The 18,124-nt window shown below is 37.8% G+C and overlaps 1 protein-coding gene across 4 annotated transcripts in view; it reads left to right on the top strand.

Annotated features, from left to right (window-relative positions):
* The window catches only part of LOC149197446 (translesion synthesis protein REV1-like), a 336,508-nt gene that overhangs the window by 23,595 nt on the left and 294,789 nt on the right, over positions 1-18,124 (top strand). For all 4 annotated transcript variants that reach the window (XM_089405836.1, XM_089405835.1, XM_089405837.1 and 1 more), the window contains exon 4: positions 5,338-5,888. In XM_089405836.1, coding sequence (XP_089261962.1) covers positions 5,338-5,888 — 551 coding nt within the window. The remainder of the gene's footprint in view (positions 1-5,337; positions 5,889-18,124) is intronic.

The raw sequence follows: 18,124 nt of genomic DNA, 5'->3' as shown, positions 1-18,124 counted from the left end.
CCTTAGCAACAAGATGAGCTTTATGTTTATCAACTTTTCCATCTGGTACAAAGATCCCAGTATTATTTGCTATTAATGAACGATATTCTTCATTCATAGCCGCGTCCCAATTTGGATGGCCTGAAGCTTCTGCAAAGGTGTCAAGATCATAATTCGTTGAAGCTTGAGCCAGTAAGGAAGAGGCTTTATCGAACTGAGAATGTGTATGTCGCTGATTTGTAGGATTACTTGCAAGAGCACCAACTGCATCCCGAATAGCATAGACCCATTTTGGAAGTTGAGGAGCTGAAGGAGGATCTTGAGAAGGTGGGGGAGGATTGTCATCCTGGCTGTCATCATCTGAAGGAGAAATATTTTCAGAAGTAGAAGGGATAGAGAGAGGTGGCACATCCGCCGAAATTGGCTCGTAAGCTAATATATTTTCAACAAACTTTACATCCCTTCTAATAATAACATTTTTGGACTTAAGTGGAATAAGTCTATATCCTTTGACATCTTCAGAATATCCAACAAAAATACATTTTTCACTCTTAGGTTCTAAAGATTTATGTTTCTCATCTGGAATATGGGCCCATGTTTCACTTCCAAAATCACGAAAGTGACTTACATCTGGTTTAATTGAGCTTCATGCTTCTTCTGGAGTGATATTCTTTAAATCCTTAGTAGGGGTGCAGTTTACTATGTAATTTGCACAGTTAATTGCTTCTAGCCAAAAATTAAGACTAAGTCCTTTAGATTGAAGCATACAACTAGCCATTTCCTTTAAGGTGTGATTCTTCCTTTCAACTACACCATTTTGTTGTGGAGTATATGGAACAATATGTTGCTTTTGAATTCCATGCTCAGTGCAAAAGTTGTTGAATTTGTTGTTAACATATTCTCCGCCATTATTAGATCTTAGCTTAAGAATTTGATGTCCAGATTGTTTCTCAACAAAGGCCTTAAAGGCCAAGAACATCTTAAATACTTCACTCTTGAGTTTTAAGAAGTATACCCAAGTGTGTCTGGAGAAATCATCAATGAAAATTAAGAAATACTTGTAGCCGGAGAATGAAACAATTGGAAGTGGACCACATAAATCACTATGCACAAGTTGTAAAGGGGTTGAGGCATGCCAAGAGGCACGTTTTTCAAACTATCCCGATGTTGTTTTCCGAGTACACATCTGGAACAAACAACATCTCTGCAAGATACCATAGGAAGACTTGTCACCATATTTTATTTACATAGATTTCGAAGGGAGCGATAGTTTAAGTGACCAAATCTCTCATGCCAAAGTTTGCTCACTTCATCATTATGAGCAACAAATATCGAGGGAAGAGTTGATGACCCAAAGTTGTTAAATTTATACAACCTTGTGGAATCATCAGCAATGCCAGTAGCTAAAATCTATCTAGGGTCTCTTAGGTCCTTAATTACAACATCGTGAGGTGAAAACTCAATGGTTTTACCTTTATCTGAATGAGTTATCTGATATACAGAGAGAAGGTTGCAGGATAAGGTTGAAACACATAATACATCATTAAATTGACCATTGTCTAGATGAACAGTTCCAGTCCCTACAACATTGAGAGATCTATCATCACCAACATATATATTTTTGGTGTTACAATCATTTAAAGAAGAAAACATGGCTTTGTTTTTGGTCATGTGATAAGAAGCTCCAGAATCAATGAGCCACTTATGAGAATGAGAGGAAGAAGATACATTTAGTGCATAACCAGACCGGGATGCTGGACAACCACATGTAGAAAGTGCTATTCTTGAAGATGAAGTTGAAGTTGAAGAGTGCTCCAAATGGATGTTATGCTTCTTCATTGCTGCTTCCAAGGCTTCCATCTTCTTAAAGCATTTGGATTCTAAGTGGCCATCTCGATTACAAAAGTTGCAATGTCTATCAATCTTCTTCCTTTAGTTTTTATTTGCCTTACCATGATTTTTCATTTTGAGACTGAAATTGCTTAGGATCCTTGTTTGGTTTAGGACCATTCTTTTTAGGATACTGCTTCTTAGGGTTCTTTGTTAGAAGAGTTTCCAAGATTAAGAAGACTAAGATGTAAGAGTTTTTCTTGTTCTCTTATTAAATAATCACAAAAGGCATCAAAAGAGGGGGACTTGTAGTCTTGTCCTTGAGAAATAAAGGCTTCTCTAGTAGAATGGAAGGTGGAAACAAACACAGAGTAGGCTAGTCCCAACTTAGTAAGAATGTAATAGATAAGGCTACCATCTTCTTTCTTAACCTAAACACCTTCCAAGAGAAGAAATCTTCAATGGAAGAAAAATTATTTGGGTCCAACATAAGCAACTCATTTTCGAGTTGATGGGCTCTAATTTCATTTTTAATTCCAAAAATTTATTGAGCTATTTCATTGCTTCATTAGGGGTATCAAGTTTTGTGATATGGAATTTAAGGTTTGGAGAAATAGACATCCATATCAACCCACGTGATTGATCTTGCCTATTTCCCCATTTGGCCGCCTTATCTTCATCTTTAGGTTTAGTTTCTTGGCCTGAGACTATTCTGTAAAGACCTTTACTTCTAAGTAAATCCACAATGTAGGACCATCATTGGAAGTAGTTGGTACTGTCAAGAATAACTTGGCATGGACATTCCATTTTAACAGAAACTGAAGCTGTAGATGCTGAAAATAAGTGTTCCAATGGAAAGATCTCGAAAAATTAGGCCGATTAAAAAAAAACGGCTTCTAGATGAAGAAGTTATGGCTTTTTGAAGAAAAGTTATTGAAGATGTCGACGAAGTGCGTGAATGATAATGTTATATTTAAAAGAAAATCCATCCTCCCCCACCGCCCCCCCCCCCCCAAACGTAATCTAATTAGCTCAATTTTTTTTTTTTTTTAATAATGTGACCCACTTTTATAAATAAGTGAAAGTCACTTTTACAATGGTACTTTATGAGCAGCTACCCACTAAATTGCAACTTAAATAAAAAATAAAGAGACTTTAGAATTATAAGTGACTCACTTTTTATAATGGGTGAGAACACTTTTACATAAAGTAACTTTAAAACATAAGTTACATGTGCTCTCTGAAAAAGTAACTCAACAAAAAGAAAGACTTGAACTCAAGACCTCTATTCTTATAAAGTAACTTTGGACCAAGTTAGCTAGTTTAAAAGGTAATTTTTAGAAAAGAGGAATGTTTTTTTTTTTAATATTTTTATTTTTATTTTTATTTTTATTTTTATTTTTAATGTCACTGGAGCTTTGGGGTGCGTGTTTACTTGAAAAAGCCCTTTTTGCCTACAAAACAAAAAACCACACAACTCAACACAGACATACAAAAAAAAACAAACCTTATGGGTTGAAGTTAGTTTTCGTCGGAAACTAAATATTTTTCTTTATGTTTTTGATTTTCCGAGATCATATTAAAGCGCGACAATAAGAGCATACACATGAGAAAAATCTTTCCTTTCTATTTCTGATTTGCTTAGATCGCACAGAGTCGCGGGGCAAAGAGCATACACAGAAATGAAAGGTCTAGATCCGGTAATAAAAAAACAGACAGATAAATAAACTGAAATAAAGAGAGATAAATAACTAAAACTGCAAATAAAGACTATGTACCTCCAGATCTTAAAAATGACGTAGCTAGGGCTACCGGAAACCTTTTCGCGTGAAACGAAAGGTGTTCCTCACTGGAACAGATGCTCCTAACACAATAGAGCAGCCTTCTTGGATCGAAAGTGGTCAGAAACAGTAGATCTAGAAAACGACAGTCGGATGCAGTTGTACCGACTTCCGAATTGGATCACCAATGGATGTGGCCCTCAAATAGCTCAAATACCATGTAGGAATTTACAAGGTAAGTTCTTCAGATAGAACAACAAAGGATACTGCTCACAAACAGATCACAGATCAATACACTAGTATTCTTGACGTGGTTAAAACTCTCAAAGAGGGAAACAAACCATGGCTTGAGCCAACGCGGCCACTTCAGGTAATTTATTAATAAAAGAAAGAAAATATACATAAGCTTCTCTCATGAACGTCACCTTACAAAGGACCCTCCATGCGACCAATCGAGTGTTAAGCCACGGATCAAGTGTCGCTAATACCGAGGAGAGAATGAACCGTCGGATCACTTAATGTCTAGAACATATTGTGACCGTCGAATTGTAAGTTACAAAAGTACATAGTAAAGAAACACACTTTACCTAACTCTACACTAGACCAAGTTATACTTAACTATTTCCTATGTGTCGGAATATCCTAACACTATTCCCTATGCCCTAGATTTATCAATAGAAGCCAATGTGACGTTCCATTCATATCTCCGCCACCTACAACAGTCGTATAACTCTCTTCAGCCTAGCACCAAAAGCTTCTGGGAGTACCTCCCGAGCTACCCAATTTTATCAGAAATTTGTGGGGAGGAGAGGTCGCAGCCTTTTTCTCTGGCCAATGCCTGTGATGATATGGGACAGTTGACAGAAATAGGCCAATATCCTTGAAACCTTGGGAAGACCCAATGGCGGAAAAATAAAACTCTAGATAGCAGCTCCAAAAGGCCCAAAAAACAATAACAAAACCTCAAACTCAGTTGCTATAAACCCTAAATAACATGTTTAATGTGTGAAGCTCAAAATGTGTTGTAATAGTGCCTGGTATGAAGATTGCTGAGTAAAAGCCTTGCAATAAGCTGTTGTCATGGTGCCCTAGCTGTGTATGTGGATGCCCAAGATGTGTTGGTGGGTGCTGTTGATGTGTCAGTGTGTCGTCCTTTCAGTCTGTTTGTTGCTTGCATTGTTGAAGGAGAGAAATTCAAAGAAATGAGAGAAGATGCCAACAAATAACAGTAATATTCTGGATAAAACTCTATCTGGAGGTTTAGTCAGGATTTAACATGGTTACAGCTAACCTAAATGCTTTTAAATATGAAATCATGGTCTTGTATAATGGAGTCTTGATCAACGAACTATGCATTTTCTGGTTGCTTAGAACTTACGTGAATTTTGTTTCTCTACTTTTAACATATTTATGGCTTTAGGCAAAAGGTAGCTCCCTCCAAAACTATTCTTGCAAATCTCATTGGTTTGTTAAGGCATAATATATTAAGCAAGCACACTTACATGTCTGTCCTTCACCTCTATGTTCCTGTACAAGAAATTAATTGAATTGGATTTTGACTACATATGACAATCAAGAAGTTGATTTGAGACCATGCATGGCATTAGCTTGTCCTTAGATTCTGTCAGAGTCTCTATGGTGCAACACCCAACATTTTTTCGCTCATCATTGTAATATTTTGTTAGATTTTTTTTATAAACAATAGTATAAATTATGTGATTATGTCTGACTTGCATTTTTTTTGCAGTGGCAACCTACCAGCTTGAACGTCTTGCAAATGACTGTCCACAACAGCAAAGGCTTTCTGCCTTTTTTACTGTCAAGTCTAATCCTCTCCCTGATGGCGATATGGGGATTGAAAACATGTCTGCTTCCATATCCTGCAATCAAGGGTCCTCGTTGAATGGTCCTGAGGAAATGGTTGAAAGAAAAAAGAATTATGACTGCATGCCACAGGCACAGTTTTTTCAAGAAAACTCGAGTGCGTTATGTGGTGCACAAGAGATGCATGGTCGTGAAGAAAATTGCATTGAAGAAAGTTCCCAAATGTTAAATAGTGCACACCAAATGCCTAGTTCATTGAATTTGAAGGAAGAGTGCCATCTAACTGATCACAGGGATGTATGCAGTGAAAATGAGATTACAAGATGCCATATTTTGAAGCTCGCAAACACTGAGAGTACCAGTAATTCAGTGAACAAGGCCTGCAAGGAAATATCACAACCATGGCCCTCAAGAAGTATTCATACCTTACATTCAACGATGGGAGATGGCAATTTTGTTGAAAATTATTTCAAGGTGAGTTAAAGAAAAATGTATAAATATGCATCATTCTTTTGTTTCTGTGGTATTTGTTTGTTGTGTTGTTTCTCCAACGTTTGTATCTGTTTAACAATTTGTTTGTTGCGTTGTTTCTCAAATGTTTGTATCTATTTAACGAGGGATATATTACTACCTTCAGTTATCTTGTTATCACTTGCATTGAACATGTGTGCAACTGATTGATTGTCTGACTAGGTTATGTTCAGTTAGTCAATTAGCGTACACTTTCATAATTGATTACCCCTCATGCATAAGTTATATAATCAACACTGTATTCATTGTGACAGTTTGCAGTACGATCCATATTGCGTTGGATAATTAGAATGTCTACCACAACAAAAGCTCTTACCATTCATGGTGCAGGAGTTTATATATATATATGTAATTTTTTTGATGGGAAAAAAGTTTATATTTAATTTTTCAAAGATGAAATCAAAATATACATTTGTCTGCCCATTACAACCTTCTCTTGGTCTTCAGACTTTCTTTCCAAGCATTTGGAACTCTATCTCAGAATCATACTTGTCGGATATCTATGTATTGCAATCATTGAATGCCATACAAGGCCTTCCTTTTTTACACCAAAGTATGACAAATACAGATCAGAAAAACCTCTTTAGGCCAAAATGCCATTCTACTAAAACCTAAAAACCATGAACTGACAAAAGTCAACATTTTTGAGCATGCCAATACAAAGACTGAATGGAAGCTAAGAGCAGTTCACCATCTTTGAAATCTTGTTCAGAGAGTGTCCCCTCCTGCAAGATAGGAACTTAAGATAGACAGTGTGCTCAGACCAAAGATTATAAGTATGTGCAAAGGTAATTTCTGTGAATTTCTAATTTACATCAAATACCCTATTCATAATTGGAGCAAATAGCAAGCTTTCAATCCAAGCTGCTTATAAATTGGTAAAGCAGCTTGGAATCACCCAACACTGGTAAACTGTCAATGCCAAAGTGCTCTGAAATGTTCTGTCTTCAGGAGAGGCTGAGTTGACCAAGCTGAGGTTCTGTGTTGAGAGGAAGCTTGTTTGTATCTGCTGGAGAGGCTACTGAGTTATTGTTTTCTGTCTGAAGTGAAGGAGAGGCTGCTGAAATTTTGTATTGAGGAGGGCCAAATCCCTAGAGCAGGGCTGAAAGGCCACAGATCTGTGGGCAGATGATAATTTTTGAGTTAACATGTTCTTTGCTTAGGTCAGTTACTTCATAAATCCATTACTTCATTATTAATTCCATTAATCCAATAGCAATCACATTAACCATTATCATATAAGATATGACAGTAACTGATGAAAGAACATCAAAGATAAATGCAGAAGACAAGCCAAGACAAGAGGACACCATGATTTAGGCTTAAAGCCAGGGCAAAACCCCACAAAGGGGAAAACCCACAGATCTTTTCTTCTTGATAATATCAAATGTTCAGAGAGAGAGAAATCCATAAGTACAATGATACATTAGTCAAAGTCAATAGATTGACTTGCCATAGATGATCCCAATCCACTGTCCAAAAGTCAAAGTCACATCTGCAGAAGTCAACAGCAGTCAAAGCTGCCCTAACCAGTCAGCAGTCAACAGCCCAGTCAAATCATCCCAATCTATTTGGTCAAAGGAGAGAGAAATTCGCTCTCTCTAGGCAGTCAAAATGCAGTCAATGTGGGCTTCAAAAGTCTAATTAAAAATTGGTCAACAGTCTGCGGTCAAACCCGCCTCAGACCTGTGGTCAACACAGGGCAAACACCTCAGTTTGCCTCGGTTCCTGTGCCCACAAGTGCGGCCTGGCTGGCAAAGTAATAATCCATCAAAATCACAGCCAAACAGTTGGTCAAAGTGCCTGGTCAATGGTGGTCAACACTGCTCTGTGCACTGGAAATGGCAACTGCAGATACTGCAGAAAAATTGCAGAAAATCGCAGGAAATTCGTCCTCCAAAAATTTGCACGTGTGAGAGAGAGATAGCTGCCCAAAGAAAGTCGAATCCATCATGAGAGGAAAGAGAAAATCATGTGCGTTATGATGCCCAAATGGAGTGAACTCATCTTATATTTATACAAGTCAATGTGGGTCAAGTGTCATGTCCCTTGGGCTTCATGAGCCTACATGACTGTGGGGCTGACGTTGACCAAAACCAACATTGTGGGCTTGACTTCAAAAATACATTTCTGCTTGTCAGAATCCATTGTGCCTTAGGTCAAAATTGGTCCTCTTGAGAAGAGGAATTCAATGTGAGAATGATAAATGATGAATTTTAATTTTAAATCAATTTAGAATCTAGAATGATGAATGATGAATTTAATTTTTAAATCAATGTAGATTCGAGAATGGTGAATAATAAATACTGAATATGGATCAAAGTATTTCATTAATGAATCTCATGGTTTATGGATGAATCACATATGTATTAGTAAGGATGATGAGTATGGATCAATGTATTTCATTATTTAATTCAATTATGTATGCATCATTCTATTTATGCTTTCATTATTGAATATGAATTTGAAATATATATATATATTAAAAAGGAAAAAAAATTATATACCCTGACGTCCCCCTGTCCCCTCTAAATTTCCTTAAAATTTGAGGGTACTCCCAGACGTCCTCCTTGTGCGTCTCCTCACACCTGCGTCTCCCCGTCCCGGAGACTTGGTGGAACATTGGTTTCATATGTGAGCTAGAGTTTCCCATGAACCATCTAGGGTTCTTATTCAAATCAAACCCTCCATCCTTAAAAGAAATAAAAATAAATGCATTGCATGTACCTGGAGAGATACCATACCTCTGATTTTATGTTCATATAGGCTGCTACAAGGGTCTGCTCCAAAGTGCCTTGCACTTATTATATCTGCCAGACTTTCAAGGGTACTATAACCCTTATCCAAAGGTGCCAACATAAAGGAGTTGCATACTTTTCTTGGATGAACTTCCTTTGGTTCAATTGCTAGACAAAAATAGGATCACATGGAGGGCTGCCACTAAACCTTCTCAACAAAATCACATCAGCTACTAGATAATGAGCAACTTAGTCAACAATATGACATTATGGAGGTCTTTTACTATTCTTCAAAAATCATTTTCAAATTGATGTCTAAAGGGACCATCCTTTCTCATAATTGCTTCCTCTATTTTCATTGACTTTAGGGCACCTTATATGTGTTGATTTTGGGTAGCATCGGATGTGCTCTAGCCATGAAATTTTGTGGAGAGGCTAAGGCACATGAGATCTCCAAGACCCATAAATCGTTTGGAGAAATTCCACCCGGATGAAGAGATATTAAAACAATTAATATTTTTATTGGGTTCCTAAGTCCAAACTTAGGAAAATAAAATATTAATGTGTATTAATATAAAATGGGTGAGAAAGTTCTAAGTAACGAGGATCAATCCAATTCTAATCTTAGCCGTTTATTAGGGACTTAATCTGAACCGTTGAATCGTCAATAGGAAAAGTATAAGAGGAGGCTTGAGGGTCAGTTGGAGACACATCGGAGAGAGATCAAGAATTCAATTTTCTGGGGCTGGGTTTGCGGAGGAAATCGAGTTAGAGATTAGTTGCAGTGAGGGGTAATTTAGCAAGGGATTTCGATCCAAGGCTGAAGAATACATATCAGAGAGGCAACAAAGAGCTGGAAGAGGTAGCGTAGAGCCTAGGAGGGCTGATGCAGAGGTTAAGGAAGCCAGCGCAGAGGATGCAGAAGCCGTAGAGGTAAAGACAGAGGACGCAAAGGTTGACGCAAAATTCGCAGAGGCTGATGTAGACAATGCAGAGGACTGTAGAGGTTGACGCTGGGTTGAAGAGGCTGCGCTGAGGAGGTTTTGTGGGGCAGACTGAGAGCAGATCAACTGGGAGAGGGTGACACAGTTCCAGAGGAGTGCTTGGAACAACTTTCGCTGTCCAACACAAGGAACAGTTGGAGTGATTGTGGGGTTGATCATCCGATTGCTGATTTGCTGGAATATCTGTCTCTAGATAGAAGTATTACTGTCGAGGATATTCTCTGAAGGGTGAGCCATTTCTGGCACCCTAGTTGTATTCAGAAATCTACTTAATAATAAAACCCTCATATGTGCTGCACCGGTTTTCCCAAATTGGGTTTTGCCGGGGACGATTGTCCAAAAATAACAGTGTCCCTTGTGTTGTCTTAGTTTATTTCAGCTGTTGATCTGTATATTTGTGAAGGCTGCAATTATGTTTACTTCAATGTTTATGTTATTAAATAACTTGTTAATGTAAAGAACAAGTAGGAGATAGTAAACCAAATATTGCAGTAGGGGTTTATGATGTGTTAGATTCAGAAATTTTCACAATATGACGGCTTCAATGACATGAATATATATTCCTTATTGATTTGCAAGTTGGCTTCAATGGAACTGGCTTATAACCTAAGAAACCAGATTCGTCCAAAACCCTTGACGAATCGCGAATCGCTCGAATCCGACACTATTCTCTGCGGATTCGTGTCAAGATTTCAGGGCACGTCGTGTCCTCTTGTGACACGTCATGTCCAGTAACGGGTCGCGAATTTCCAATCGTGTCTCGAATTTTATGATGAGTCTTGGTTTGCAAATTCGTTTCGAGGGCTCGGAACTGCTGCTAGGTTAAAGGGGGGCGTGTATCTCTCAGTTGACGGCTCATTCAGTCATTCTGCAAGTCAGTTGGCAATTGCAAAGGATTGCTTTGTTGCAGCGAGGAGCGGACCGCTCAACGTCCACAGTCCAGTTTAAACTTCAAGTTCTGACTCTCTGAGGTAAGTAGTCCACGGTCCACCAGATTGAGATCTCAGATAACGCATTTCTTTGTATCAGGCTATCAGCGGTGCCGGTTATAAAATTATAATTTATGATGAAATTTGAGTGCGTTGAACGGTTGAAACTTGAACCACATTTATGTTACAGTTTACAACTTACAAAGTTACATACGATCTTGCTATCTAAAGAATCCAAAGTCCATCGCACAGGGATCTTCTTTTACATAGATAACAATCCAAAGTCCAGGCACAAGCATTGTTATGAGACAGAATACCAGGCATCGTTATGAGACCGAGTACCAGAAGTGAAAGGAAACTTATGCCAAGTATAGAGAAATCTGAAATAGAGATTCTCATTACTGTTAAAAAAATATCTCAAACCCCTCACAAATGCTAAACCGTAAACGCTTTGGCATGGCAAAAATAGTTGGCTCTTGTCAGTAATGTAGCTTTAGAACCCTCTCTATTTAATTCTCCAGAATTTTACTAAAAACATCTGTAGACTCAGCTGTCGTACTTGCTATAGCCTATCACTCATTATTATTAATAATAACTTCTGTTACCTGTATTTACTATTAATATGAATTCTGGGTTAAATTGATTGTTGACATAGTCACAATTTCTGTGATATCAATCTCAACATTGTCTGTGTATAGAGCTTATCTCACAGTATATCGATCTACCTCCTTGCTATATTAATAATTTAAAAATTAATATGTATATTAATATCATTGATATGAATATCACAAGTTACAACAGGTCTCAGTATATATACATGTTTGTGTGTAATTAATAAGTGATATTGTTAGGCCCCTATACTACTAGTGTAACCCCTTATTGTTATTAGTACAACCCACTTATTATATTGATGTACCCATGTAGTGCCCATATTGTTACTATTGTGCCACATAGAAGCCCACTATTGTTACTGTTGTGCCCTAGAATATTATTGTTATGTAGGCTTTGATTGTATTGGGACCACTTAGACTCCTATATATAGAAAGGAGGTATTTTCATTTGTATCATCCAAGAATTGTTCATTTATGTAATGTAAAGGAGGTTGCCCCCTCGAAGAGGCTGAATTCTAAGGCGTTGATATATCTTCTATATCTTTTCTTGAGCTGGTTTCATAACATTTGGTATCGGAGCTTTGGATTCTAGGGTTTCGCTGCTCCAAACAGGCCATCGTGGAATTTTCGCTATAACTTTTTTTCTGTGACGTTTCAGAAGTCGCAAACAAAACCCATTTGAGAAGAATTGACGCTGAACCTTGGGTCCGAATTTCAGAGATTTTTACGCGATATTTTCGGAGATATGATCTGAGGAAGTTGGTCTTTTGGCAGACTCCTGAATTACACTCAAAACAGGTGACTTGGGGAAAATCGTCATAACTTTCTTTCTGAGCATCGGATTGAAATTTCGTAACAAGGTACAGAAAGAGGACGGACTGTAGTTTCTGTTTATATATTTTTTAGAGTCAAAGGTTGAAACAGTGACATGTGGCACTTCATACAAGTTTGCTCTACTGAACTAGTCTATAATCAGGTCACTGCGGGAGATTGTGCATAACTCTTTCTTGGAGAATCCAATTTGGATCAGAATTGTGGCATTGGAAAGAGGACACAGAGGGATACTACAGGTTACAATTTCAGAACTTAAAGATCCGAAAGTACAGAGTTACAGTCGTTTCAAGGTAGAGCTCCTAAAATCAAGAAAAAGCAAGATGAGGAAGTTTGATGGCAAGGATCCGGTAAATTGGATACTTCAGATGGAGCAATATTTTGATATACATGGTGTACAATTGTTACAAAAGGTATGTATTGCATCTTCATATTTAGAACTAGATCAATTTTTATGGTACAAAGGGCTTTGTTCTCGTAAAAAACTTGTTACGTGGTCAATTTTCACGGAGGAAATGATAGCACATTATGAGGATATAAAGAGCAACACCTTCTTTAGAGCAACACCACAACAATTGGAAAGAGCAAAAGGGCTTTGTGACATAATGGAAAGCAAAATTATGGAAACCAGGAAGAATACCCCTCACAACTATAAAGATGGAAGTGTTGTTTCTCCCAGCCTTCCACAACCTACAAGGGTTACACCACAACAATTGGAAGAAAAAAGAGAAAAAGGGCTTTGTTACAATTGTGATAGCAAATGCACTAAAGGTCATAGGTGTGCTGAGAAGAAATTATTTTACATAGAATATGAAGAGGAGGAAGAAAAGGATCAAGAAACATCAAAAGAAGAGGATATACGTCAGGACACCACCCCAGAGAAAGAAGAAATGAATCAAACCATATCTTGTAAAGCATTGGCAAGAATAACCACTCCTCGAACTCTCAAGATAGAAGGACATATCAAGAAGAAAAAGGTGCAAGAAGTGAAATATCACATTGAGAAAGAGGAAATGAATCCAACCATATCTTGTAATTCAATGGATGAAATTACCACTCCTCAAACTATCAAGATAGAAGGACACATCAAGAAGAAAAATGTTCAAGAAGTGAAAGATCATATCGAGCGTCAAGAAATGAATCCGACCATATCTTGTAAAGGATTGGAAGAAATTACCACTCCTCAAACTCTAAAGATAGAAGGACATATGAAGAAGAAAAATGTTCAAGCAGTGAAAGATCACATCGAGCATCAACAACAAGTTCTCCAACTTTTAAAGGATAACACCACTTCAGTGCAAAATCAAATGAAACAACAGGTAGATCAACATCATAATGGAAAATGTTTTGATGTAGGCGATTGGGTATTTTTACGGCTACATCTAAAGCAAGCTATTTATGAGAAGGAAATTTTGGCAATACTACATGCACTTAAAAAATGGCGACCTTACCGAATGGGAAGACTCTTCAAGGATGAGGATGTGGAAGCATTGTTTTGTGCTATTTCTATTATCCATCCAGATTGGATAAACAAAGCAAGGGATGAATGGAAGAAGGACGAAGAAGTATGGCCATTTATTCAAAAGTTGCAAAAGGTCCCAATTCAAACAATATTGCCAGAAATTGAAGAAGAAGGAAAAATCATATTGGAACTTGGAGCAGTCATAGAAACAAGAACCCAACAGCTACGAAATCGATCAATTTCAGAGTATCTCATCAAGTACAAGAACTTAACCGCTGAAGATTCCACATGGAAGGACAAGAATCTTATACAGAAGCATCAAGAACTACTCAAGCGTTGAGGACAACGCTTTTTGAAGGAGAGGGGCATGTTAGGCCCCTATACTACTAGTGTAACCCCTTATTGTTATTAGTACAACCCACTTATTATATTGATGTACCCATGTAGTGCCCATATTGTTACTATTGTGCCACATAGAAGCCCACTATAGTTACTGTTGTGCCCTAGAATATTATTGTTATGTAGGCTTTGATTGTATTGGGACCACTTAGACTCCTATATATAGAAAGGAGGTATTTTCATTTGTATCATCCAAGAATTGTTCATTTATGTAATGTAAAGGAGGTTGCCCCCTCGAAGAGGCTGAATTCTAAGGCGTTGATCTATCTTCTATATCTTTTCTTGAGCTGGTTTCATAACAGATATTAATATATATTAGTGCCGTGGTCATCTCTGAGTTTACTTGAGAAGCAAAATTGCAATTTTATTGAATGGCAGATGTTTGTACAAGCCATAAGTTCACCTGCTTGAAAATTATAAAATCTATTAAAATAACTTATAAATATTAAATATTAAACACACTGCTGTAGCCTGTAGGTGCTCTTTCCTCAGTTGCACATAATCTATGCAATAAATTGGTAATGGTAACAAATTACAATTCAAATTAGTGTTGATTCTTGTTCATTTCTTTTGCATTTTTAAATTTTTACAGCAGTTTGTTCATTTTTTTTACAGGTTGAGGTAACATGGCTCAATCAAAGGCAGCAAGGAAGGGCAAGAATGTCATGGGTAGAGATGCCCTTCCTCCCCCAATATCATCAGAGTCTGCTGCAAGTAATGTTGAGGGAAGAGGACTTAAAGACAATGATAAATATCCATTGTGTAAATATGTCACAAGAGAGGATGGGCCAAACAACAAGGGAAAGGGAGGAGGCAATGTGCAATGGAAATGCAACTTTTGTAACATTTCTTTCAAAAGCACATATTACCGTGTGAAATCACATTTGTTGGCTATACCTGGTTGTGGGATTGGATCTTGTAAAGCTATTACTTCGCAAAAGAGAAAAGAATTGGAAAAGGAGGCCAATGTTGGTATGGAACATGTGGCACTGGCTTCAAAATCAAAAGCACCCAAGGGCAAGAATGAAGACCCCCTTCCATTTTTGAGGAAAGCCACCACCAAATTTCCATTTGAGAGTTCTACTTCTACTGAGGGACAAGCATTAAAAAGAAGATCACTTGGTCCAATGGACAGGATTTTCCAAAAAGAGAGACGGGAAGAGCTTGATCTCACCATTGCCTTCTTCTTCTATCAAAACTTCATATCATTTAATGTTGCACGTTCACCTTTATTTGTTGAGATGTGCTGAGCTCTAACTCAAGGGGCTCCAACAGGGTATGTGCCTCCTGGGTCAGAGAAGCTGAGAACCACATTGTTGACGAAGGCAAAAAAAGAGGTGCAAAAAATGCTCGAGCCTATTATGGCATCCTGGCCAACATATGGGGTTAGCATTGTTTCTGATGGATGGACAGATCCAGCACGACACCCAATCATCAACTTCATGGTGTCTTCCTTGAATGGTCCAGTTTTCCTGAAAGCAGTGGATACACTTGGCGAATACAAGGATGCACAATTTATGGGTGAGTTATTTATTAGAGTTGTTGAAGAGGTAGGTGTTGATTCTTGTGTGCAAATCATTACAGATAATGCACCTGTTTGCAAGGCGGCTAGCATGATTGTGGAAGCTAAATATGCACAAGTGTTTTGGACACCTTGCATTGTCCATTCATTGAACTTAGCACTGAAATCCATTGCTTTTGATGTGCTTTGGATTGGAAGCATTATTGAGGATGCAAGACATATCCGTAACTTTGTGCAAAATCATACAAATGCCCTCACTATCTACAAGGAGTACAACAATCTATCATTGTTGAAGATTGCTGATACACGATTTGCATCTTCATTCATGATGTTGAAGAGGTTGAGGGAGGTCAAGACTGCTCTTGGGTCCATGGTTATTTCTGAGTTTTGGTATTTTTGGAGAAAGACAGATCAGGCAGCCTCTAAAAGAGTGAAGGACACGGTACTAGATGATGCTTGGTGGGAGAGGGTAGATCTAATTATTCGGATCATGGACCCTATCATCTCTTTGCTTCGAGTTGCAGATACAGACAAACCCATCCTAGGAGAGGTTTATGAGGGATGGGATTCCATGATTGAGTCTGTGAGGAGCATTATTCTACAGAGTGAGTGCCCCCAGTATGAGACATCACTAGAGGCCTTCTGCGATACCATACATGATATTCTTGTCCGCAGATGGGACAAGAATTGTACACCTTTACATTGTTTGGCTCACTCATTGAACCCCAAATACTACAGCCATGAGTGGCTGAATGGTGGACCTTCCCGCAGATTCCCTCCTCACATGGATGGTGAAATCTCACAGGGGAGGAAAGAGGCATTGAGGCAGATTTATCAGGATAGTGCATTGCTTGCTGAGGTGGAGGACGCCTTTGCAGAGTTTTCCACTGGCACTGGTCGATTTGGAGGTTATGATGTGATTAGAGACAGGGGGCTTAAGAAGCCCTACTCTTGGTGGGCAAATCATGGGGCAACAAACCCTCCTCTTCAGCAGTTAGCCATGAGGCTCCTCTCTCAGGTGACTTCATCCTCTTGTTGCGAGAGGAATTGGAGCACATATGGGAATTTGCATACTTTGAAGAAGAGCAGGCTTGAGCAGTCCAGGGTAGAGACAATGGTGTATGTGCACACCAACCTTCGTCTTATTTACAGGCAGAGGGAAGAGTGGTTGAGGGGAAAGACAAAGATGTGGGATGTCTTTCCTGATGATATGGGTCTGGACACCACTGTTGAGTTGGCATTGGCCAACATGGATCTCGGTGATCCAGTGCTAGACCCTATTAGTTTTGATGACTTAGGTTTTGTTTGGTTTCAGTTGAATGGTTTGACCACTGTATTGATTGATTTTGATTTCATGTTTTGACTTGGTTTGATTGGGAAAATTATGATTTTTAGAGGCCGAGTTGTCTGGCACAAAGATCAAGGCAATCTAGGTTGTTTGACTTGCGTTGACTGCATATTTTGGCCAAAGTTGACTTGCCTATTACAGTGCAGGCAAAAATGGCAGTGTTGTTTATAACACTAGTCACCGTTTTTATTTGGAGCTTTGTTGTACAAAATCAAAACCACGACCCTTTTTCTTCACGGAAAAGATCTAGATATTTGACTGGTTTATCAAACGTAATTTTTTTGTTTTGATAGTTTCATTACCCAACGAAGCCACGTTACAAAGATGTTTATATTGTTCATAACTCGTTCATGCCATGGAATTGATACCTACAATGAATTTCTTTTTGCAATGAGTCTTTATTAAATGATTTTTTACAATGTTTTTCTTTTCAATAGTATAGTTTAAAAAAAAAAAAAAATCAAAATTGTAGAAGAAATTGTTTTATAATCATACGACTGTATCATTGAGGAAGCTGCTAGAGGTCAATGGTGGTAAAAACGTCAGAATTTTTTTTTCTAACTCTGTTGTTTTTTTTGGTTAACTCTTTTTTTCTTCTTTTTATAATAGTGGCCAAAGGCCTTATATACATACATATATATGTTTTATTTATTTTTTCAATGGCCAAAGGCCATGTTGACCACACTTTGTTAACAATCCAAGAAAGCACAAGTGGAGAAATTTTTTCAAAGATCAAAGCCATCAGCTAACACAAATTTCATCATTGTAAACCCAAGTTTTGCAATGTCTGTCGTAAATGATGCTAGTATAACCATTTATGTAACAACACCTAGGTAGGCCTCCGATTTTGGCAAAGGATTTCATCCTAGGAAGTTTTTTTAACCTCCCCGAATTATGTGTGTTTGTAAACATGCATAATCAGTAGAGTTTTCTTCCAGCTTAAACCGTAAAGCTAGGGTGGAATCCATTTATTGAGTCTGATGTAAAAGTATGTTTATGAATAATTTTAGTGCATTGTCCCTCATAATTAGAACACCATGGCTAAATTATTTTATTATAAACATACTTGGTATCATACTAGATCATATTGTGTCACAAAATTGGGTAATATCTTGATGGTTTATGTCTAACGAGAGCTAATTATTTTATTTTGTAAATATTGTAAATATTTGTAAATTAAATCTAACCCTTGTTTTAATTTTGTAGCACTTTAAATTTTTAAATTTTTTGTATATGGGGGACACCACTAGCTCTCATTCTAGTGGTGGACAAAAGTGAGTGATGAATAAATAAAAATTAAAACAAAACATTACCTATTCCTTCTTTGAAAAAAAA

This window comes from Pinus tabuliformis, chromosome 2_2 (assembly GCF_031772625.1).
Source record: "Pinus tabuliformis cultivar Carrire ecotype Pingquan chromosome 2_2, CPIR1, whole genome shotgun sequence".
In the NCBI taxonomy this organism is placed as follows: Eukaryota; Viridiplantae; Streptophyta; class Pinopsida; order Pinales; family Pinaceae; genus Pinus; species Pinus tabuliformis.
This window is presented reverse-complemented; position numbering and strand designations above follow the sequence as displayed.